This window comes from Glycine max, chromosome 18 (genome assembly GCF_000004515.6).
Source record: "Glycine max cultivar Williams 82 chromosome 18, Glycine_max_v4.0, whole genome shotgun sequence".
Lineage (NCBI taxonomy): Eukaryota > Viridiplantae > Streptophyta > Magnoliopsida > Fabales > Fabaceae > Glycine > Glycine max.
The window spans coordinates 38,694,603-38,720,466 of NC_038254.2; the positions used below are offsets into that span (position 1 = coordinate 38,694,603).

At 32.8% G+C, this 25,864-nt stretch overlaps 2 protein-coding genes and 1 non-coding gene across 3 annotated transcripts; 2 read left to right on the top strand and 1 right to left on the bottom strand.

Moving 5' to 3' along the window:
• Positions 1-9,431: 9,431 nt before the first annotated feature.
• LOC100806440 (GPI transamidase component PIG-S) lies at positions 9,432-17,137 on the bottom strand. The gene is made up of 13 exons (XM_003551348.5): positions 16,935-17,137; positions 16,221-16,848; positions 15,616-15,700; positions 15,446-15,535; positions 14,974-15,047; positions 14,652-14,736; positions 14,456-14,545; positions 14,143-14,273; positions 11,431-11,512; positions 11,261-11,308; positions 10,808-10,880; positions 10,599-10,702; positions 9,432-9,998 (listed from the first exon to the last, which is right to left on the bottom strand). The coding sequence occupies exons 1-13, from the start codon at positions 17,089-17,091 to the stop codon at positions 9,882-9,884; spliced, it is 1,764 nt and encodes a 587-aa protein (XP_003551396.1). The 5' UTR covers positions 17,092-17,137; the 3' UTR covers positions 9,432-9,881.
• An 82-nt stretch (positions 17,138-17,219) lies between these two features.
• On the top strand, positions 17,220-17,292 carry TRNAK-UUU (transfer RNA lysine (anticodon UUU)). The gene has a single exon. It is a non-coding gene; the product is annotated as a tRNA-Lys (tRNA).
• Positions 17,293-22,718: 5,426 nt separating this feature from the next.
• On the top strand, positions 22,719-25,161 carry LOC113000203 (uncharacterized). Its single transcript, XM_026126878.2, has 4 exons — positions 22,719-23,004; positions 23,096-23,227; positions 23,604-24,221; positions 24,374-25,161. Exons 1-4 carry the CDS (start codon positions 22,719-22,721, stop codon positions 25,159-25,161), a joined length of 1,824 nt encoding a protein of 607 aa, XP_025982663.2.
• Positions 25,162-25,864: the final 703 nt, after the last annotated feature.

Here is a 25,864-nt window from a genome sequence, read left to right on the forward strand (position 1 = left end):
GATTTAATGTAGCTAGTCAAGTTTAATTTATAAACTCTCATCTATCAACGACCTTCATTTACATAAGATGTGGGACTGAACCAACCACACTAAAATTTGCTATATCTTAATCTTGCTACTATAAAATTTGAACTTAGTTTACTACTTTTTTCTTATTTTCTCTACATTGCACTACATATCAAGACATTTTACTTTTTTCATCATGTGGGAATTAGTTAATTCCCCTTTATCTACTTTTATCTATGCGGGTGGAAAAAACGTTTAATCATTTTTTTATATAGAAGAAGTGTGTTTTTTTGGAATTGTCATATGATTAGTATAGTTTTAAGCAAATTTGGATTTCTATATACCCACTTGTGTGATATGTGACACCCTCTACCCCATACATATATGTACTAATAAAAGGAAAAGAAAATCATAATTAATCAAAAAAATTAAAACATATTTAAAAAAATCCTTTCAATAGGGTAAAAGGATCACATTCCCTTTCTTTTACATCATATTCAAACTTGTCCAAATAAATAATAAAGTCATCTTGACTCAAACAAGATCGTCTAAGACTTCATACAATTAATATAGAAACCTATACCCCAATATCACATCCTATCAGAACATTGTGTCATGACATCCTTCAACACAAGGTTCCTTAAAGTAATTCACCTAGTCATCTGCTCCCCCAAACACAAAGTTCAAGATCATCACAGGATCCAAACACAAACAACACACAGGGAGTAAGTTATCACATTCCTAACTAATGGAGAGAAACAAGATAACATGTAGGTATAAATATCATATAAACAAAATAAAACTTACTTAAATATAGCTCACGTCATTTCATCATTTTGTCACCCAACATCACATCACAACACAACATATCTCATTCATTTTCACAACATTCACGTACTCAAGGGTCAAAACACAATATCACCAAGTCAATCAACATCGATCAATGCAAAAACGTTATGTAACATCTACACTAAGACTCAATCCTATATGCAATGTGGTACCATGTCAGTGAAAATCCTCATCGGGCGCCTAGGAGTACATGACAAGACAAACCACACACTAGCAAGTTAAGTCACTCTCACTGGGTAAAATCATAGGGAAACCAGTTAGGGTCACGTTGTTTTGCAAGAATGCTCCAACCATATGGGATCAACATAGGCTTAAAGGAGCACTCAAACCGGGTGTATTTACCCTCAAGGCCTACACTCCGAAGAGTCCATCAGGGCCTCTCCCTCCTAATTTAGGTCCAACACAGAAAACATTTTTGCACACAGACTCTATCTATGAACTGTACAAAACACACGACTCCTCAATTGTTCTCAAAATAGTTTTAACTTGTTGCCCTTTTTTATCAACCAATTTGCATCAAAACATCAATATTGTATTTATAAACATAAAGGAAAAAATTATAATTCAATAAAGATCCCAAAATAAATCCCAATTTAATCTTCTAAGGATCCCTACACATGTTCATTCTAATCCCAATTGCGATAAACGCATCTCTTACTTCTAAACGGGCTCACGTGTGCATTGTGACAACAATAGCGAAATCTTTAACGGTTTCCTGAGATTCCTCAAGTTTTTCCTCTGATTGCTCTGATAGGGTTCCTAAATGTCAGAGAGAAGAAGGGTGATGCAATCCTACCCCCCAAGGGCATTGGATAGAAGAATCCAAAAAGATTGGGCCAAAGATGCAAGAGAAGGCCCTAGGATTCTCATGAGCCTTAGGGTAAATTTCGGGCCCATGGGCTAAGTATGAACCTACTTATCTTTGTACATATTAGATGAATGTTTCATTAATTTTGGGTCTTGTATTTAGGGCTCGATAATGTAGGTAGGATACCCTAGAAATATAGGATTTTTCAGCCCTTGTATTTTAGGGCACCTAGACTAGTTTTTGTATTAGGGGTAGTTTTGTAATTTTACATGCACTAAGTGAATATTTGATGTGTGTGGTTGGAAATAAATTTAATTGAATTGGTAGAAGCCCAATCCAATTAAATTTTAGAGGGGGAGGTGAGCATTTGCTTACTACACCCCATTGCCACATCATATAGTCACACTTTGTGCATGTCCTTCATGCTTTACATTCCTCATGACACCTAAGCACACTTAGTGGAGAATCTTGGAATTGATCTTGGATTAGTGGTTTGAACCATAACTAAAATTCACTAGTCATAATTAGTGAAATTTTGGCTCCAAAGTTTGGCTCCACAAATTCAATTTCAAATTCAAGTAAAATTTGAATTGAAATTCAAATTTCCCTCCAATTTTGTGTGACACTTAGGCTATAAATAGAGGTCATGTGTGTGCATTTTTTTAACTTTGATCATTTGAAAATTAAACTTCAGATTTCAGAGCTCTATTAGAGCACAAAATTTCATGCTCTTCTCTCCCTCTCCCTTCATTCATCTTCTTCTTCCTCCAAGCTCTTATCCATGACCTCCTATGGTGGTGAGCTTCTTCTAGACTCATCTTTTCCTTGAAGTGGCGTCTCCTCTCTCTCTTCCTTCTCCATTCCGCTGCCATTCATCTTCCAAGAAGCAAAGGAATCCATTGATGAAGAAGATCCTAGGAAAACAAGCTCCAATGGAGCTTACATCAAAGGGATTGAGGCCTCCATTTTGTATTGCTTCATGAGATTCATTTTTCTCTCTCCATGAACATTATTTCGCAAATCCCAATGGTCAAGGTGTGTGTAATTGAATTGCGAACCACATATCAAAATTTCACGACAATCCAACGATCAACGAGTTTGGGATCGTAGTTTTACTAAGACAGTTTTTTGTCTCTGCGGGAAGAGAAAAAGTTGCGATAAAAAGGGTTTTTCTCTTAGTGAGAATGCTCGGAATTGAGTTGCGAACTTGGTGCTCAAATTTCACGATGATCCAATGGTGAATGAGTCTGAGATCGGCGTTTTTCTGAAACAGGTTTGGTGGTATGCGGGAAAATGAGAGTGTTTTGAGAGGAGGAGAAGGGAAAACGAAAGTAAGAGAAAGAGGAGGCATAAAGAGTATCGTTAGTCTCAAAACTGACCTAAGATGTCCCTATTTATAACTAGGGTACTCATAGTCTATTATTTAGTTTTTTTATTATATTATAAAAAGGATCTCTATTTTATTTTCTATCAAATGAATAAATCAAATATTTTTTTTCTTCAAACCATTATTTTAATATAGTTATTTCTCTTTATTTATTTAATTATAAAAACCTCATCATTTTCTAAAACTTTATTTATTTATTTACTTTTACTAAAAATCCTTTTTAATTTATTTACAAAAAATGTATATATATATATATATATATATATATATATATATATATCCATAAAGTCATATGCTTTGTAAGAAACTTGTCTAGTTTGGGAAGAGTTTTTGATTGATAAAAAAGAAGAATCAAGTACATATTAATCAATATTAGATTGATTGGTCTAAAGTTATTGACCAAAAAGAGTTGCTTTTATTTACAAGTAGGCACAATGATGCATGTAATCATACAAATACAAACATTAGCAATGATTAAAAAAATAGTTTTGTTTGCTCACAATGGAAAGCTCTTTCAATGATGTAGAAATGGGTATGCTTATGAAGTTTACATTCTATAATGGGTGAGTTTGGTTAAACTCTTTTTTAGATAAAAAGCACTTATTTTATATAAAAAAGTGTTTATTATAAAATTTTAGATGTTTGTATAAACTTATTTAAAAAAGTAGAAGCTAAAAATAAGCTTGTGTGAAAGCAGGAATTGGAAAAACACGAAGGTGGGTTAATGAAAATTTGGATGGGACTACCCCTGAACAAAATGCAATTTGACTGTGACCTACCTCTTCTCCTTCATCACCGCGTGACCTTCATTTTCACCTAGAGCCAGAAACACCTTTCTTTGCGAAGGTGGGTTAATGAAAATTTGGATGGGACTACCCCTGAACAAAATGCAATTTGACTGTGACCTACCTCTTCTCCTTCATCACCGCGTGACCTTCATTTTCACCTAGAGCCAGAAACACCTTTCTTTGCGATGCAAATGCAAGAAGCAAAGCTTTGAGTTCAGTGAGTAAGAAAATAAGTAAGCAACACTGATTTGATTTTCGTTGTTTTGCTTGCAGTACTTCAATCGCTTCTTCTACGAATGTTAATGAACTTACTTTCCGTGTTTTCATAGTTGCAAAAATATGGATATATTTAATTGTTTGTTAATATGATGATTTTGGGTTATTCCTTATTTTCACTTGCTCTCTATTTATTTTCTAACTGCCCACGACTAGGAACATACTTGTGTTTGAAGATCTGACTTTTATTTATGTATTTTTCCTAGTATGATACTTTGTTTGCCCATTCCATTATGCTTCAAATTTTGTTGCATTTTGTTTTTGCGATGTATTTGATTTTGTACACATGTTAGCACTTTTGGGTCATACATATATATCACATAAATTGAATGAGTTAGGACCATTATATAATTAGCCAAAATATTAAAGTGGTCTAATCAATATAAAAGTATGACTAAGGGCATATATGCCATGAAAGACTGATTGTGTAGATACCATCAGTGATATTATAATTTGATGAGAGGCCAAATTATAATTATCAAATTTGGGGTAACTGATGTCAGTTACCAATATAAGAGGTTATGGTTCCCATGTGTAGAGAGCAATGCGTACAATTTCGCTTTTCTCTTTATCCCGTCAAAAGAAAAAAATTCAGAGAAGAAAAAATGGCTCTCTACATTTGGAAGATCACACAACCAGTCTTCTCATCAACCTTCATCATCATTCCATTATGGCTAATCTAAGTACGCTTCCGCATTTAGTTTTTTATCATGATTTTGAGTATGGGAACACAAATGGGTTCTATTCATCTTTGTATAGTAATTTCTCTCTATATGAATAGAAAACATGTGATTAGGATTGATAATTTTCTGTTAGAATCAAATTAGGCTAATTGATTGATTTCCAACAACACAAACTGTTTGATGTGTGTTCTGAAACACATGGAAAGGGAACGACAAACAAATTGTGATTTATGGGGTCCAATATTCAATTTTATTAATGGAAATGTTCGCAACAAATTCTTTTGTTATACCCCTTTCTTTCATTCTCACTTGTTTATCAAGCCACATATGATATGAGTATGACACAATATATCTTTGATATGCATTGTGACCATACTCACAGAGCAAGGAATCTGAAAAACATGCTAGCTATAGCTACATATTCAAGCTCTGAGTTAACGATTTCTTGTAGAATGATCATAGCATCTTTCTAAGTATTTTCCACTATTCAGTTGTTAATGGGATGACATCAAATTTGAATTATCTATGCTAGCCTTCTAGCAATTAAATAACTTTTTTCACAACTCAATTTCTGAAAGGTATTGTTGCTCACAATTGTTAGTGTCTCAAAGTAAAAATTCCTACCATAACATGAATTATAGTAAAAGATACATTTCCACATTAGTAGAAACATAGAAATAACAATAAAAAAATATATATTTTCCATGGAAGCAACCTCCTCTGAAGTTCAAACAATAAAAAATAACATTTTGCACTAGACCAATAACATTTTGTTTTTGTTGCTTTTGGGTTTGTAGATAATTGCTTCATATGACACTGGAAAGACACTTGTTTTTTATGCACATTTTTCATGCTCTATTCCTATGGTTGATGATAGTGTGCCCTGTAGGTGGGCCATGTCCCTTGCACTAAATTGAGATGCTTAGATTTTTTTTTCAATAACTTAGTATATTAATTGTCCCTTATTTTTTAAAATGATTCCAGATCAATGATGGATTGTTATTATTTTATAATATGATTATGTTTTTATCATATAAACATGTGTCGATCCCACATGGTTGAAGCATTCTCGCAAAACAGCGTGACCCTGACTGGTCTCCCTATGATTTTACCTAGTGAGAGTGACTTGACTTACTAGTGTATGGTTTGTCTTGTCATGTACTCCTAGGTGCACGATGAGGTTTTTCACTGACATGGTACCACATTGCATATAGGATTGAGTCTTAGTGTATATGTTGCATAACGCTTGTGTATTGATCAATATTGATTGATTTAGTGATATTGTGTTTTGATTCTTGAGTGTGTGAATGATGTGAAAATGAATGAGACATGTTGTGTTATGTTGTGATGTGATGTTACATGACAAAGTGGTGGAATGACGTGAGCTATGTTTAAGTTGTATTTCGTTTATATTATTTGTATATCTACATGTTGTCTTGTTTCTGTCTATTAGTTAGGAATGTGATAACTCACTCCCCGTGTGTGTTTGTGTTTGGATCTTGTGATGATCTCAAACTTTGTGTTCGTGACAGCAGATGACTGGGTGAATTACTTTAAGGAACCTTGTGCTGAAAGACGTTGGGGCACAATGCTCTTATAGGATGTGACATTGGGGCATGAGTTTTGTTTAATTACATGATGTTTTGAGCCAAAAATGTTTCTGACAAGTTTTATTTGATAATAATGAAGTGAATGTAAGCCTTTTACCCTTTTGAAATGCTTTTATTTAAATGTGTTTTAAAAACTTTTAATTAATTATGATTTTTTATTCTTTTTATTATTAGTACATATATGTGTGGAGTAGAGGGTGTCACATCTACCGATATGTGAAACACCTAATGTTGATGATGAGGATAATGCAATGCATGGAGAAACTCAATTTCATGAAGGTGGTGTTGGTAATATTACATCATCTTTGATGTAATTAACTATGCATGTTGATGCTTCTGATTACATCAAAGATGATGATCGTTATTGGCCTTCCTTTAAAGATTGCATAGGGGCCATAGATGGAACTCATATTGCTTTACATCTTCCTACATATAAGCAATTGCCATTTTTTAATACAAAAGGATATACAAGCACAAATGTCATAACTGTATGTGATTTTAAAATGTGTTTTACATTTGCATCGTATGGTTGGGAAGGATCTGTTCATAATATTTTCACGGATACTCTTCGAAAGCAAGATCTAAGATTTTGTTATCCTCCTGAAGGTAATTTTATACAACTTTAATTATTTTATTTTAATTGATGGTTATTTTTTTACAATATCCCTAAGACATATTTATGTATTTATAGGTAAATATTACCTTGTTGACCCGAGATATCCATCATTCAAAGGTTTCTTAGGATCTTATAGAAATACAAGGAATCATCTTCAACGTTTTAGATTGGCTCCAAATTTCAGATCTAAGATGAAATATTTAATTTTCATCATTCTAGTTTGAGAAGTTTTATTGAAAGAACTTTTGGTGTTTGTAAAGCAAGATGGAGAATATTGCAACACATGATCAGTTTTAAACTTGAAACTCAAATCTCTATCATATGAGCATGTTTTGCACTCCATAATTATGTTAGAAGGATAGATTCAATAGATTTAGATATTCTTGAAAACTTAGAGAATGTTGAAGCATTACAAGCTACAAAGCAAAATTTTAACGATGAAGATCATAATGACATTCGTCATGAAGAATGGCAATAACCATCTCAAGCAGATGTAAGATACATGGAAGAAATAAGAAATGTTATTAGAGATCAATTGTCAAGATGACTATGACATTAGTTTCTTTTAGGTTTTTGCTTTTTGAAATAAGTTTGACATTGTAATTTTGTTTGGTTGCTTCTACTAGTAATTGGAGTACTTATTTAGCATATTAATGGACATGTAAGTTTTAGTTAATATGAGCATTTATGTTTTCTAATCTTATTTATTCATTTATTTTGCTGAATTGTTTTCTTTATTTTTTATGAGGTAATTTATAAAGTACTTGTAGAAAACATATAATAAATATTTTTAATACATTATTGATTTTTCTATGAGGTTTTTAAAATAAAAATATAACAACAATATTATTAATAAACTCTAGTGTAAGTTCATGTGTAGAATCAATAAAAAGCACGAAAATTTGGAAACATTTCATTAATAAAATATTGTAATAACATAGTTGTTACGCTAAAAAAATAATGTTTGGAGTTTTCATTTATCTATTATTCATATTTGAATGTCTTTTTTAATTAAAAAAATGGACATATAACGCATGTATAAAAAAAATGATTTTTGCTAAACAAATTATTTCGTAAGTGCTTATAAGGTCTTTTATGTAATTTTGGAATAAGAAACACTTCTCCACTTGTCATATCCAAACAAGTTAATAATCACTTTTAATTAAAAAAAGTGATTTTTTTTTTTATAATTGTAACCAAACATAAATACACATTATGCTTTTGTAAAATCACGTATACATAAATCACTTGTTTTAAAAGAACTTATTTTAAGCTTAAACAAACTCCCTCAATATTCGGATTAAATGAAAATTTCCATGGTTTGCACGTATTTGCTTTTTTTCTTCTTCATTGAATGGAACTAACATGGCAATATGGCATGGAGACTGATGTGTTCATTGAGATTCCATGAAATTAGTAGCTTCTAAAACTAAGCAGTTTATAGCATATTGTGTATACCAACACTGCTATGTACCCCTTTGGCGTTCTCACTCTTAGAAGCTCATGAAAGTTGAAGTACCTTGTGTCACACAAACCCTCTTCCTTGCAAAACACAACATTTTGCTCACTAGAACTACACTGGAATACAGAAGATTTAAAAACTCTTCGATTTGAACACTGAATGACGATTGAAAACCAATATGTATCTCTAGAAAGTATTCTCTGCAGACTCTCTTCCCTCATCTGGTTCATGTGTTAAAAATAATTTTCTTGCTCGTCCTCCTGCTCTTGTTCACGTAATATGATATATTCTGTCTGGGTTGTGTTAGATTCCTACATTTGCTCTAAAATTCGTCTGTAATTATATTCTTGTTCCGTATTAGCGTTCATTGTAATTGTAACCTCTGGACATTTTTCTATTTCTTTAAAGTTTATGCACATTATTAGCATATTTTTTTATACAAATATCATGACTCTAACACCAGCAACTTTCCTTCATTTGATTGATTTAATGGAAGAATCCGTAATTAATAAGAATTCCAAATTGAAAATAATAATAGTTATTGAACTCTACGAATTACTTCGAGATTTCTTTTTAGGTCTTTAATTGTGTTCATACAATTTTGTAACCCCGTGTTCATAAGAAAATTTAACACTTTAAGTTAGAGTGTGTAACTAATTTTTGGCATGTCAAAATTGAAACATCCAATCGATTTCCATCGTTGTAGGAATTAAGAAAAAATAAACAAATAGAGAAAACATAGCCAATTAGTTGGCATTCTCTCCACATTTATCAGTCTTCTAGTGATTTATCAATGGCATCAGTTCAGAGCAACGTTGTATTCTCAGATATATGCAGTTCCTAAAAAAATGCAATAGATAAGATTTCCTCATATTTCTCCATATTTTCTGCTCCCCCAAGGATCTACTGGTTCAGTGAGGAGAGGTGAGAAAAATAAGAATTACAATGGATGTAAATATCAAATATTACATTAAGAAATCACATACAATGATAAACACAATTCAACAAAATCTAGTCAATGGCGTTGCTTTCATTCACAATATCATTTCAGTGCACAGTAGCATGAAGATACTCGATTGATACATTTCACAGATTAGTAATGAGATTTTTCAACAACTCGGGTATGAAATTTTAGTAAAGTGCATCTTTTACCCTCAATCTACTCATAACTACGGTACAGTCAAAAGCCGCCATGCCAACATTGCCGTGCTCCAATTATATCACATGCCCCGTAAGGATCGTGTCAACATTGTCATTTTCATCACAATTCACAATGCGGCAGGTCTTGAGAAGAGAGAGGAAGAAGGCTTTACTACTTAGTTTGAAGTGCTTCACCAAACGCTAGGCCCCAACCACCAGCAAAGTTGCTTCATCTTGTCATCACTGCTCAACAGGATTATGAAACTTTTACTTTGGCCTTCGATGCTAAGTACTTCCTATTTTCTTGCTTGTACCTTTTCCATTCTCGTAAAGCAGCAAGGAGGACATGCATAGTAACTGGCAGAAAAAATGGCTGCAGGGATAGAAGGAAAAAAGAATCATGACAATCAATTGCAGCTTAAAATTGTGTCTCAACTTAAGTTCCATGAACTGTTCATTGACCTCATTTTAACAGCAAGAGACAGTAACAACAAAAATTATGATGTTGGTGAAGAAACAGAAAGAATTTAGATTTACATAAAGAACAAAGTAAAGCAACTTTCAAATAAAGGCTAAAGAGAACATTCAATTCAAGCTTCTGTAAACGACATCTTTTTATTGATACCATGGTTCTTCCAATATCTTAATATTTAGATTTACATAAAGAACAAAGTAAAGCAACTTTCAAATAAAGGCTAAAGAGAACATTCAATTCAAGCTTCCATAAATGAAATCTTTTCATGGATACCATGGTTCTTCCAATCTCTTAATATTTACTTCTTACATGTATGATAAAAATCTTGTCAAATTAAACAAGAATCATGTCAGATGCATAATCCGCATTCCTAATAAAGCATGCCAAAATGTAAAGATGACCATGAATATGGAGTAATCATCTATAGGTCAAGTGTATCAATCCAAAGAAGCCGTCCTATATAACCTATAAGGTATAGAGAAGAGTTCAAGGACAAACCGAATAGATGGCAAAGCAGTGCTCAAATGAATAATAGCTTATGGACATAATTGAAGGATGAAAAAAGGCATCCTCTGCCAGAGATCTTGATTGTCTTGATGATACTGACAAGAGATTAATCATATTTTAGCAGTAGAAATCAGGCAGTAATCATCACCAAAGTTGGTAACAAGCTTTTGAAATTAACGCAAAGTCTATGAAAAGTGTACCAGCTGAAGCATTATATATTCCAATAGATGCATTACTTTGAGCAAATTTTGCAGCCTCAAGAGAAAACTTAACCTGCTCGAAGACCATCAGAAAATATTGAGAAGAAAAGGTATTCCACAACATCATTTAGAAACTAAAGATTAGACAAAACATTTTTGTATCAATTCATCAGGAAAAGTGATTATATACAACCGACTGAATTATATTAATACAGCTGAAATTCAGAGTACCATGTTTTTTTACCAAAATCTGAAATTATATATCATAGACTTAAAGATTTTTGCAACTAAAGGCAAAGGAAAAAAACACTATTTTACCTAAAATGAATACTAACACATACACTAAATCCATAAGTTCAACACCCTATCACCTAATAGCATATGATGGACATCATAAATAGTATCATCCAACATAAGTCTAAGAATCAAGAAGTGTTGAGTCTAACAAATCACCTGTTTTCCAATCTCATCCATGATAATCATCCTTGGCAATGATTGTACCTGCATGGAATGAAAGTTTGACAATATTTGAATAAACAGTAGCCAGCTAAAGTTTGACAATATTTGAATAAACAGTAGCCAGCTGAAACAGACTGATGGAGAAACTTAATTGGCAAACATACCAATCTAGAAAGTGATCCAAGCGTAGTAGCACATGAATGAAGATTAAAGCATATATGCTTCCGTGACAAAACATCCAACTCCCTACACACAAGTCCCCACAAGAATCACCACAGAGTGATTTAATACTTACACGAAAAGAAAAGAAAATAATCATATACACATGCACACAACAGAAATGTAAGGAATTGTTGAACAAATGGTCTCAATAACTTAAGATGGAGGTGAATTAAGTTTTAAAATTTTTCCACTAATAAACTTTAACCTCATTTTTAAATGATAGACTTCGAATGCAGAAGAAGAAGAAGAAGAAGAAGAAGAAGAAGAAGAAGAAGAAGAAGAAGAAGAAGAAGAAGAAGAAGAAGAAGAAAAAGCAATCAATTTAACAATGTTCTTTTAAACATGCAAGACAAAACTAATTGCAATAACATAAATGAGATAAAGGAAAAGAGAAATGCAAACTCAATTTATACTGGTTCGACCACTTCCCGTGCCTACGTCCAGTCTCAAGCAACCCACTTGAGATTTTCACTAATTTTGTAAAACTCCTTTTTACAACTTCTGAACACCCAAGGAATCCATTTCCCTTGTGTTCAGGAAACTAACAATTCAAGAGACAACCATTCTTTTGATTACAACTAACTTTCTGAGATAAACAGAAAGATTTCTCTCTTTTAGATTGAATGATACAAATTGAAGTTCTTGAATAAACTCTCAATAGATTTGCAAGTGTTTGCTCAAGAGTTGTTGAGAGAGCATTTGGCAATGAAGTTCTCTTAGAATATCTCTTGCTTTTTGAAGTCAGACACACACATATCTATAAGCCCTTTGTGCCTTTTCAAAAATGATTTGAAGAGATGTGTCTTTTCAAAAAGTTTTTTCTAAAATTCTTCACTGGTAATCGATTACAGGTTTCTAGTAATCAATTACACAGTTATATTTTGAAGGGTCATGACTTTTCAATTTGAATTTCAAGAGTTTCATTGCTGGTAATCGATTACACATCAATGATAATCGATTAAACATTCAAAATTCAAATTACAAACCCTTTTAAAAAACTGATTTGCAAACTTGTCTTCTGGTAATCAATTACACTGCTTGGTAATCGATTACCAGAGCCTTGGATGTCTTGGAAACACTTTGTTTTGAGGCAAGACTTGATCTTGAGTTAATCTTGAAGCAAGGCTTTGTTTGTTGAAGCAACCTTGCATTAATCTTGAAGCAATGTTTATCCTTTGAAGTAACCTTGTTTGATTATTCTTTGACATCATCAAAATCATGTATTCATACATTCACAGGAATTTCCAATTATGCCACCATTCCAAGCTAAATGTGTAGCTTTAATGGCATCAAACAATACCATGTGGTCTAGCGTCAATCTATTAATTGACAACTACAAGGCTATCAAGTCACGATTCATAACGTAAATCATCAAGATAACTTTTTAATCATGATACATATAATGAGTCTTAAGATTCAGAGACACGTAAAAAAGAAAGCATAAAACATATATAAATGATGTATAGTGCTCAATGGGGTGATTTTAAACTAGAATTCTGACAAACAGAGAAATATCTCACCATATGTCCATATGCCATGTCATAAGTTAGAAGGAGAACAAAGCATTTATATAGCCAAATAAAGTGCGCATAAAGCGAACAAGTGACCAAGTTAAGCCCTCATTTTAGAAGAATGAAAATAGAGCAACACAACCAACCTAAAGGATACAGAGAATGAGTGAGTGACTATGTAAAGTCCCTATTGTATAAGAAAGAAAGAAAAATAGCAATAGAATAATCAAAGAGGGGTGCATGTTGGACTCAATAAATACACTGAATTCCTAATAAATTATAGAAATAATCTGGTGTTTTAAGCCAGATATGAGTACAAACTTCAACAAATACAAGGTTTCCCCCCAACAAGAAGTTTCCTCCCTCAAAACACTAGAAATAACAATGTGACACCTTGTCTTATTATAGTATGTGACACCACCTATATATCATTATAACTGTCAAACTAGCATAGAACTGACTAATAAAAAATTAGTACAAAAATAACTGCTTAATTCAGGGCTTCCTATCAATGCCTCCCAAGTACAGAAGCAGCTGAAATAAGGAAACTGTACCTTTCATATCAACATTTGAATTTGGTTCCATCAATTTAACCCTTTCAAATTCTCCTTCTCCCCCTTCATTTCCCCCCAAAATAAACACTCTTAACTTCCTTTCAGGACACCTATGGAGTGGCCCAAATTGTTGGCTACATGGAAAACAGCAATCTTCGTCTCTTCTTCTGACACAATCTTGATATGGCAAATATATATCAATTTCTTACAGCTAATAGTAGTATCCAACTAATGCTTTATGTACCACAATTCTTCTGAGTCAGACTTAATCATACTTTTTTTTATTTACAATCCATTCAATTTGGAACTTAAGGGAGTACATAATCAATTACAAAAGTATTCAGTTCAATAAGATTTTCCCCTTCAGGACATATGCTCACCACAGGAACTTGTGAAAATAAATAAAGTTGAAATATAACACTCATCCAGCACTTCCATTATTGAGTTAAACACAAGTAGCCAGTATCAAGCTTTCAATATATCTTAGTAGAACAAAACAAAGAAAAAGGACTATTATTCTTACCAGTACTTCATAAAATATGTAGTTAATAATTTCTGTAAAGGGTAGAAAAAGGACTATTATTCTTACCATTCTGTGAAACCTCTTTCACTGCCTAGGAGAATAGATGTGCCTGACTCACCAACATAAAGGTTATCTGACTTCAGACCAAGGAGTTGCCGCAACTGCCCCATGAGAACCTCAAAAAGCTTCAGGAGATCCTGTTTTAGAATAGGTATGCTTCAATGTTTGGCAAGAGAATTTATGATAATCTACATGACTGTGACTATATGTGCATGCCTAGATTAGCTTAATATGGAGAAATAATGCCATTTTTTTCCCAGCTTTCTGAGAAGCAATTATCGTCAAACATAGAGTGCCAACTAATGAGTCAAAGGCAAACCTGGGGAGAAATCGTATGCCTAACTGGATCCATACTTTCAAAATCTTTTATACAGCTTTGGGGATTCCAGACAACAACACCTCCCCACATCTGCAACATTCCAGAATAGGTGCTCCATAATGTTAACAGACTTGGTAATTATAAGATTATAATACAAAAAAGTGCATAAGGAAATTTTGGAGGTAAGATGAATAACTGGAGATATAAAGCCGTTAGTTTTAGAGATCTCCCCATTTGGAAGCTCCAGTTGAAGTGGACACTCCTTTGCAGATGGTATATACCTGACATAAAGAGGAAGCTTAAAATGTAAGCCTGTCTTACAGCATAACATAATAAACAAGCTGGAATCAGACACTTGAGAATATGTGTATCAGTAAGAGAATGAGTCAGAAGTAATTTCATTTTCCCCCCATTTAACACAAAGACTATATACAGTATAATGAATAAAACAAATTCTATGTTCAGGTTTGTGGCAAACAAAAAGTAAATAAATGTAGGATCAAGTTAAAGTAATATACACCACGAGTTGCAATACTTTTGACCTTCCTCCTGCTGCAACAGAAGTATCCAAGTGCCACTCATTTGAATTCACCTGTTTCAGATACAAACATTCATGTCATAAATATACTATTATAATATCTCACCAGATAGGAGAAACATTGAAAAAATAGGACAAGGAAAATAAATAAAAAAATAAAAAAAAGACAGCAGAGCAGGTTTCCCATAATAAAGTATATAACTTGAACCAAATCTAAAATTAAAAAGAACTCAGACATAACTTAAAAGATAAAGAAAGCCCTGGATGATCAATATACCACCATTTTATAAGCTAGACATCATGCTAATATGTCATGTGCTTGTGCGGAAACTTACACCATTTATCCAATTGATAAGTTTGCAAAGTTACAATTTAGACGTAAATACATGATAGTTGTATCCAAATAAACTGAATATTATAAATGATAATTCAAAGCCTTAGATAGAACATACGAAGAAAGGAAGATCCTCGGTTCTAAACATGTGGCTTCCATGCTTATCATCCCAGTAAGAAAATGAAGACTTTGGTGTATGGTACAAAACCTGCCAAATAGGAAGAACAATAAAGCATTCAATCTATGGTATCCAATGACTCTTGTAACTGTTCATTTACGAGATTTCACCTGGCTTTCAACAGTGATGTTTGCTATAGGTTGTAAAGCCTCAATCACTGGTCGTAACAAAGTCTCATCAATTTCACGAAAATTCCTACAAGATGATCGTCACAAAAACTTCAAATTGATACTATTCAAAAGATACATAAGAAAATATTCCTGACCTGACAAGCAAAGATGGACCTACATTATATAACAGGTTGATTGAATATTTAACATCAGCATGATTAATCTTTGCCTTTAACCCACCATAAAATCACCAACATCAGCATGATTGAATATTCAAGAGTCATTGGTATATTTAACATTTACATTCTCTATCTGCCCCAATTTTCAGAAGTACATATTTTACAATTACACTACAGTTGCTTTATTGGTTCATGAAAATGCACATCTATGTACCTAATCTTCAGAAGTGTCAACATGCTAACAAGTTTTCCTACTAAGTCATCAACTTTGCAAATATTTCGTCCCTCCAATAACTAATTTGCATAAATGAAAACTTGTTTCAAGCACCAGTGGAACACAAGCAGCACCTTTTACAAATCAAATCATATACCAACTCTTTATATAACACAAACAAAACCTCAATCATTCCATTTCACAATTCATACCAATCATATATCCAATCTCGAGGGTCTGCATTGAGTAAACTGAAAGAGAGAACAATCCTCCCATCAGCACCAACAGGCATAAACTCGCTGCGAACTGAACCCTCCACGTCCCCGCCATTAACAAAAACCTTAACAAAAACCTCAGCCACATGCAACACTGCCTCCTCCTCCTCAACCCGCCCCACGATCCACGCATGCCTATACTTCCCCACCACACTCCTCACCTCCCCCTCTTCATTCACCACCACAACGCTATACGCATTCCCTCCTCCATACTCACTCACCACACTCTTCACCAATTCATCAGCATCCTCGTCACTACCTCTCAGCTTCTCGCCAAAATCAAACGCATTAATGTCTCCCCTGTCCACCGCCACGGCAACAGAGTAATTACCACCACATCCGCCGCAACCGCCGCCGTGACTTAGGTCCGACATTTTCCTCGCGATCGCGGCTCCTACATCGTCGTGCGAAACCTTGAAATCGAAATCGAAACCGATGAAAATGGCTTGAAAGTGGCATGGGAAGGACAAGGGTTTCGATTCGATTTGGGAGGAGAAGGCGTCGATTCGATCGAACGGGAGCGGCGCGCGGTAGATTTCGATGGATTTCCACAGAAGAGGAAAACCTGCAAACACCAAAAATAAATAAATAAACAAATAAATAAGCAAAATAGTTGAAGATGAGAAAAGAGTGTGTGAGAGAAGAAGGAACCTAGGATGAAAGAGAAGAGCACAGTGACGCTGATGATGAGGCGTTTGACGCCGGGTTTTGTGTTTCGCGTGGTTTTCAGGTCAGATTCTGGCGTTTGAGTTTGGGTGTTTTCTTCGGCGGATTTTGAAGTTGATGGCGAATCGGAGATTTCCGCCATTGTTGATCCCAGGTTTTGCTAATTCGAATTCGTAGGAGCTTCAAGAGCACATGTCGAGTGGTGGAGGTCACTCTATATTAGAATACAAAACTTATATAAACTAAAGGTTGTGATTTATTAATGCACTAGCCGTCTTAGCTCAGCTGGTAGAGCGCGTGGCTTTTAACCACGTGGTCGTGGGTTCGATTCCCACAGACGGCGATAGATTATATTTTTTTTCTGGAAGTCATTGTAAATTAATAAACATGAATTATTTTAATTTATTTATATTTATTTTGTAATCAAATTGTATGAATTCTCTTCAAAATCATTATATAATTTAGAAGTGATTAATTTTCGTTAAGAAAATGTATAAGTGGTTAATGAAACTAAGTTTTTAAAATTAAAAACATGCAACTGAATTTATATGAACTTGTATAATTTAGTGCACTTTTCTTTTTACTCTCCATGTTATTTGATATTAAAATTTGAATTTAAAATTAAAATTATTTTTAATTAGTATATTAATATGAAGGAAACATTATTTGAAATATATATATATAACATAGTTTGTAATCACGAATTTTGTAATTAGCTTAATTAGTTAGCTAATTAGTTTTATCTTTTACAAATAAATACAGCTTATAAATGCAATTGTGGTATCTTTTCTTCTGATCTCTATATCTTGTTGAATCTTAAAGTTTTATGAACAAATTTAAATTTAGTCATTGTGAGGAAATAAATTTAATTTTGTATCAATTGTAAAAACTTCTTACAATGGGTTACCCCATAATAATCGAGACCACCCATTTAAATAACTATGTATCCAACAATTAGGGTGAGTTTTTCACCACGAGAGACTTAGTTAGGTCTCCCACACTAGCAAGAGTCCATGAATATTATGATAAAGTGTATAATTTATCTTCGCTTTTGGTACTTTCTTTGATAGCAAGTAGAAGTTTCCGACTTAGTGCTTTAGGTACGTTGACTTTATCTGCAACATTGTCTTGTCTACTTTATTTTTGTACCAATATGGTCTTTTAACATATGAGAATTTGTAAACATTTTTTTTTTGTCTTTCCTTACTTAGACAAAGACTCGAGTTTGTAGTATATGCCATTTTGTCTTTAAATCTTTGAAATGCTTCTAGTTCTTGTTGATTTTCTTATTAGATGTAAATTTCAGACGAAGCTTGAGAATGTGTTGACAAAAGAAACGGGTTTCAGAAATACCAAGTTACTTAATGAAATGTTAGGACCATATGTAGTTTGGACAAATCATTAAACTTTATCATATACTAATTAGTCTTTTGCCTTATTTGTTATCATTATAACTAAGGGTTAGATTGTCTTAGACTAGTAGACTAATTTTTAGTCCTTATAAATAGTCTTCTTTTATTCTGTAGAACAAGACTAAATTCTGAATTATTACTAACATTTATCCCCAATCATGTAGAGCAAATTAAAAATGTCTAATTTCATTACGAATACTTTGCGAGTTCTTTTTTTTTCTAAACATTGTCTCCATTTATTGTAATTGTGCTTATATAAACAATAATCCATTTTTACTCTTCCTTTCAAGCACTTGTGTTAAAGTGTTGAGTTTGAAGAAATTTGTTTAAAGAATTTTTTGGTTAAAGTGTCTAGAAAAGTAAAGTTAAACAAGAATTGCGCATTGACCGACATGATTCATTATAATTGTGTTGCTTGTCAATAAAAGTCTTGGTTGAACGCTAAGGAATGAACATAGTATCTTGATGAGACCAATAAGTATAAATATTTATTGTATTCCTTTTTCTTTCTCTTACTCTTTTATATACCCTGTTAGATTTTGATTGGTGACGGGTTAAAAATTTAAGATTTTAGATAAAACCATTTATATGTGCTATAGTTTATATATAATTGTTATTTTAATATATTGATAAATGCATATCAAAGTATACAAGAAAATTAAATTTTGTTCTTGTAGAAGAAAATAATAAAAATTTATTCAAGTGAGACGATAATAAATAAAATATGAATATTTTTTACTTAAAAGACAACTTTAGACACTAATTTTGCGTGAAAAAATAATAGTGATCATGTTGATTTTTATTTATTTAGTCATTGTGTTGATATTTGATATTTTATGTAATTAAATATATATATATATATATATATATATATATATATATTAATTATGTAAAATAAATATTAAATTGGACAAAAAAATTATTCTTATAAATTCAATTTAATTTTTTATTTTTTTATAAACAAATGTTCTCCTTGTATGTTATATTTTATATAGTTTATATGGTAAGTTAAGTTTAAAATAATCTTTATATTTTTCATGTAAAATATTCATCCTCATTTGTTATTTATTTTTATACTTTCTATGATCATAAAATAAAAAATTCAAAAAATTATTTAAATTAGGAAAGAGACAACTATAAAAAATTACATTCAAATTTTATTTATTATAATGAAAAATATAAATTAACCACAATAATTTGAATATTAATGTAACTTTAGGTAAATTGTTCATCCCGTGAATTAAATATAACATTTTTACTTGCTATTATAAAAAATAAAATAAAAAAATAAAAACTTGCTAAGTTTGGTCTGTCCAATGGAGAGGAGTGCAAAAAAATTTATTTTGTTCCAGATTTTATTTCTCTTAAAGTTATTGCTGATGTAGCGTCGATTTCGTTCTCTCGTGATAATAATATCTCTTTGTTGGAGATTTAGGCCCTCCTCTTCACAAAAAAAAAAAAAAAAAAAATCATCTTTTACTTTATGTAAAAAATTTATTTTAATATATTGACATATGCATATTATAAAATAAAATTAAAAATTGTCCAGTTAGAAGAAAATTATGAATAATTTATATAAGTTAAAATTAATAAATAAATAATAAATAATTATTTGTTTAAAAATTAGTTTTAGACACTAATTTTGTGTGAAAAAAAATAAAAGTGATTATATTGATATTTGATTTTTGTTATTCAATTAAATAAATATTAATTGTTTAAAATAAATTTTAACTTTGATTGGACAAAAATATTTAGTAAAAAACTTTATCAATATGAAATTAGACTAAATTTTCAACTTTTTTTATAAAAATATTTATACCCGTATGTTATATTTTATATGGTAATTTAAGTCTAAATTTTTATTTACAATTTTAATTAAAATAATCATCCATATTTTTTATACTTTCCATGTTTGTAAAATAAAATATTCAATAAAATATTTAAATCAAGAAAGAGATAGCCATAAAAAAAATATATTGAAATTAAAATTATAATAAAAAAATATAGTTTTACCATAATAGTTTAGATATTAATGTAACTTTAAATAAATTATTCATCCTCGTGAATTAACTAAAAAATTTTACTTGTATATTTTTAACTATCGTACTAAGACAATAAAAATTAATGATAAATAAAAAGATAATAAAAATTTGAAAAATGATATTCTTCTACAATATTTTTAAAGGAGTGAATACGCATTTTGATCTTACATTTATTTTAGTAGTTTCTATCTTTTTTAAAATGTAAAAAAATAATTTATCTTTATATTTGTCTGTTGTTCCAATAAATCTTTAATGTTAAAATTCAATTTTTACCGTGGCACGTTAAATTAAATGTGAATAAATTAATCTAAATACGCATCAAATCAAATGCATAATTGCATTCCTTAGGATTGAAAAAAGAAAAGTGAGGAATATAATAATAATTTATATAAACAGCACGCAAGGTTGATTAAGGAGACGAAAGGAAGTGAAGTGCAGTGATCATTTTGTTGTTGGGTGCTCATCAATGCCAGCGTTCACCAATTAGTCCCTTCGGCGAGACCCCCCAGTCCCCCACGCGCCTCCGTCCCCATCTCCGTCTTCGTCTCCGCTGCCCCTTCCCCCTTCATCTCTTCCAACCTCCCTCCGCCCCCTCCCCTCCCCAAATCCTCCATCTCCGCCTCGCCCCGGCATCGCCACCTCCGGGTTTGGTCCCGCCCCCAACACGCTCACCGAGCCCGTCTGGGACTGCTATTCTGCTTGGGACCCTTCTCAGTTTTGGGCAGCCAAATGCCTATTCACTCTGTGACAATATCATTCTTTTTCGGGGTGTGGGAGGCTTTAACTCTCGACCTCAGGATAACTCAGAAGCTATGAGACCTATGCGATAGCCAACTGCACCACCACTACACTTTTGATAAGTTAGTTTTCGTAACTTATATAATATTAAATCAAAGCACAAAGGTACACTTTTTAACCTTCGAACAAGAGAATGACGAGCCATGTCAGCTTACTTTCCCAGCACAAGTTAACATGAACAGATATATTTTTAATCCATTTAAACGCGGTTAAATTTAGTTTTTTTTTAATTTTTAGTTTTAATTTATAGATTTTTTAAAAAGTTTCTTTCTGCATTTAATAATGATGACAGACAAAATCACCAAATTGGATCCCTTTTACAAATTAATTATCAAAATGGGTCTGTTTTATTTTTATTTATCAAGGGGGTCTGTTATTTTACTACAAAGCGCCTACCTGAGGAGCGCGTTCCACCAGAACGCGACACGTGACTTGTCTGGACAGGACGATGTGACAGGGGTGGTCGTGCCTGATGTGACAGGGGTGGTCGTGCCTGCCTGCCAGGCGCTACCAGTCGTGCCTACCTGCCAGGCGCGACCACTAGTGGTAGCCTGGCAGGCACTTCCACTAGTGGTGGGGCCCCTGGCACGTCCCTGTTCCCTATAAAACCATCTGCCCTCCGTTTCATTTTCACACAAAAATCAAGCTCATTTGGAAACCTTGAAGCTGAGTTGAAACGTACCGGTTAGAAATTTTGTTCAAAACTAGTAAATATTTTTTATCTTCAATACATTATAGCATTAATTAATATTTATTTTGGTGATGATAATAATGATTATATTTTGTAGGTGCATAAACAAATTGACATGAATTATAAAATGAAATAGTAATTTTGTTTATATTTTTTGTGTGATAATTAGTAATTTTTGGTAACTTAATAATTTATTTTTTGGTTATAATTATGATATATTTGTTTGTTGATGACAATAATTATTTATTGTAGTAGTTTTTATGTCTAGCACATTATTATTATTATTAGTTAAGCTCATAATTATTGATGTTGTTGGTATATTTTTTTAATAGCCAAAATTTATACATAGACATTAAAAATAAATGCCGATTGTTTTGCGTCATTCGTGTGCGAAGTAGGAAATTGTTGTGACAGTAATTTCATTTATTTAGAGTAATTTGTTGTTGTTAATTTATTTTAGGTTAATAATTTATGTTATGTTAATATATTTTTTATATTATTGTTTGTTGACGACATTAATTATTTATTGTAGGTATATTTTTGAAAAATGAATTCAATTATTACACTCGTCTATTTAAATGGTAAGATGTATGAAACTGATGATGGTATCACATTTGAAGGCCCTAAAAAAGCTATTCAAATAAAGCGTGGTATTAGTTTTGAGAGTTTAAAAAAAAGGATACACGACAAGGTAAAATTACAAAAACATGAAAGTATATCTACTATCACTTGTAGATTTTTAGTTGCAGGTAAATATATTGCACTGCAAATTTGTGACGATGAAGAAGTTGAAACAATAATTCAAAGTTTTGAACAACAACAAGAAATGTCTGTCATAGAATTATGTGTTGAAGTTGATGTTGCGGGTGCTTCTGCAATTAATTTGACAAATTCATTGTTATCATGCGGAAATAATATGTCTCACAATGAATCGGGTAGTGCAACAGTTGGAACAAATTCAGAAGAAGATTTTGATGATGATGATTATTTAATATCTAATTCATACGCTGAGGACTCACTAGATGAGGATAAGGATATTAATGAAATGTCTGACACAGATGATGAAGCTGCCCGTTTGATCGAACCACTTACAGTTGTGCAATCGGGAGAAGGTATATTTATTGTTATATATAAATAAATATTATAATATTTAAATAATTCTCTACCCTTGAATTATAAATTTTTGGTATATTGTTTTTGTAGGTGGAAGTCAGACTCCATTTTGGGATTCTGCTTCTCACTATAGTAATATTAATTGGAGTTATCCTGACCAAGAAGAAATTTGCGGTTTAGATATGGAATCAAATTTTAATATGGGTCAAGAATTATATGTTGGTATGGAATTTGATACCAAAAGCGCAGTAAAAAATGCATTACAACAATATGTAATGAAAGTGCATCAAAGTTTCAAAGTTGTTGAATCTAAATCGCAGAAATATGTCGTCTGTTGTGGAAATAGAAGCGATGACATCCCATGCCCTTTTTATATGAGGGCAATTTTATAAAAAAAAACTGATACATGGAAAGTTACGCAATGGGGAGGACCACACAGTTGCTTGAATATGAGTATAACTCAAGACCATGATAAATTGGATTCTGATTTGATTGCCACTTGTGTACTAGGTATGATTATAAATTTTCATTCTTATTTATCCTTTTTTTTGTGTTTGTTGGTGTGGTGTACAATAATTTTTCGTACTTATTTTTATAGGGATGATCAAAGAAGATCCGTCACTCAAGATTTCTTTGATTCAAGAGAGGATCAATGGAATGTTTAATTACAACATTTCGTACAGGAAAGCGTGGAAGGCAAAGCAAAAGGCAATAACAATTGAATATGGCGACTGGGATGAGTCTTATGCCGTTCTTCCGTCATGGCTGAAACACATGCAAAATCATTCGCCAGGATCGTATTATCAAATTTGTGATGATGATTTTGTTGTTGGCAATACTGTCAGCCGTGAACACCGACAGTTCCATCGAGTCTTTTGGACCTTCGGTCAATGCAAAGAGGCTTTTAAATATTGCAAACCAGTCATACAAGTTGATGGTACATTCATGTATGGGAAGTATCGCAGTACGCTGTTAATTGCAACAACACAAGATGGAAATAGTCATGTTCTTCCGCTTGCATTCGCTGTGGTTAAGGGGGAAACATTAACAGCGTGGTCATGGTTTTTGGCACACTTGCGTGAACATGTCACATATAAAGATGGTATCTGTCTCATTTCTGATCGTCATGCAAGTATAAAGGCAGCTGTTGCGAATGAAGCACTTGGGTGGCAACCTCCTCATGCGTATCATGTGTATTGCGTGCGCCACATTGCAAGTAATTTTAATCACAAATTTAAGAATGGGAAACAAAAAGAAATGTTAAAAAAATTAGGTAACATTTCATATCTAACATATATTATTTCATATATAACATATATGTTATTTGTTATGCAAATTTGACTAATGTGGATAATTTATTATGTGCAGGATACACCCCGTGTAAGCATATTTTTGATAGAAATTTTGATAAATTTTGTGAGCTGAGTCCCCCAGTAAAAGCATGGATTGGGAAGATCTCAAAAGAAAAATGGACAATGGCATATGACAAAGAAGGCCGTAGATACGGTCATATGACAACCAATCTATCCGAATGTGTAAATAAAGTTTTTAAGGGATGTCGCAATGTACCAATAACTGCCCTTGTGAAGTCAACATACAGCAGGTGTCGAAAGTATTTTGTTGATCGTGGTCGTCAAGCACAAAGGGAAATACGCGATGGTCAAATATATTGCTCACACGTCATGAAAAAACTTCGGGAAAATCAAGAAAAGGCTTGTTCTCACATTGTTCGGACATATGATATTCAGAGAACAATATTTGAGGTTGAGGAGGCTTTCGACCCTATGACTCAACGAGGTGGACATAAATGGACAGTTAACTTGAATGAGCGCTACTGTCAATGTGGACAATTTACTACTTACCACTATCCGTGCTCTCATATCATTGTTGCGTGTGGTACTGTTAGCATCAACTTCTATCAATATATAGATGTTGTGTACACAAATGACTACATATTACGTGCTTACTCCGCACAATGGTGGCCTCTTGGGAATGACGATGCGATTGTCCCATCTGATGACCCGTGGACACTTGTGCCTGATCCAAGTTTTATTCGTGACAAAAAAGGAAGGCCAAGATCAACTCGATTAAGAAATGAAATGGATTGGAGGGAGCCATCGCAAAGTCGCTACAAGTGTGGCAGATGTGGGAAGTAGGACACAACCGGCGTAATTGTCCATTGCAATCTCAACAAGGCAGTTGTTGATGTCATTTATTAGATCATATGATAATGAAATGTTTACTTCTTTTTTGTTATTCTTAAACACATTTATGTGTCAGTGACATTATCGTAATTTATTTTAAAAGCATTGCACAATAAGATTGAACGTTAAAGTGACAATAATATAAAATTAACATGGAAACAACCATACAAAGTACATGACAATGTTAAAACATGGAAAAAAAACAATACAAAGTACATGAAAATGTAAAACATCAATAAATGTAAACCCATTATTAATCAATCATCACTATGTCTGTGATGCGCGACGAAGTCCCACATGGCCGGTCCCAATTCCTAGCTGCCTATCAGGATTTCTTCTTCTAGATTCCCCTTTCATCCACTTGTCAGCCTCGGCAGAGAAATCATGACGTAAATCGACCCCTAATAAGTCATCCATGTCGGGTATATTTCCAGGTACATTCCACGGACCACCAAGTGGGGCATTTGGGGTCGATAGTTCATTATTTTGGGTAAATGAAGGAGTTCCCCCTAAGGAGGAGAGGACCCAAATATGCCTGTCATACTGTACCCTGGTTGAAAATATGTGGGTATGAATACATCGGCGCCATCTGCGACGGTTCTTGGGTGAATGCCGGCGGTGTGTAATACATTCCATGTTGTCGTTCTGGCATCGG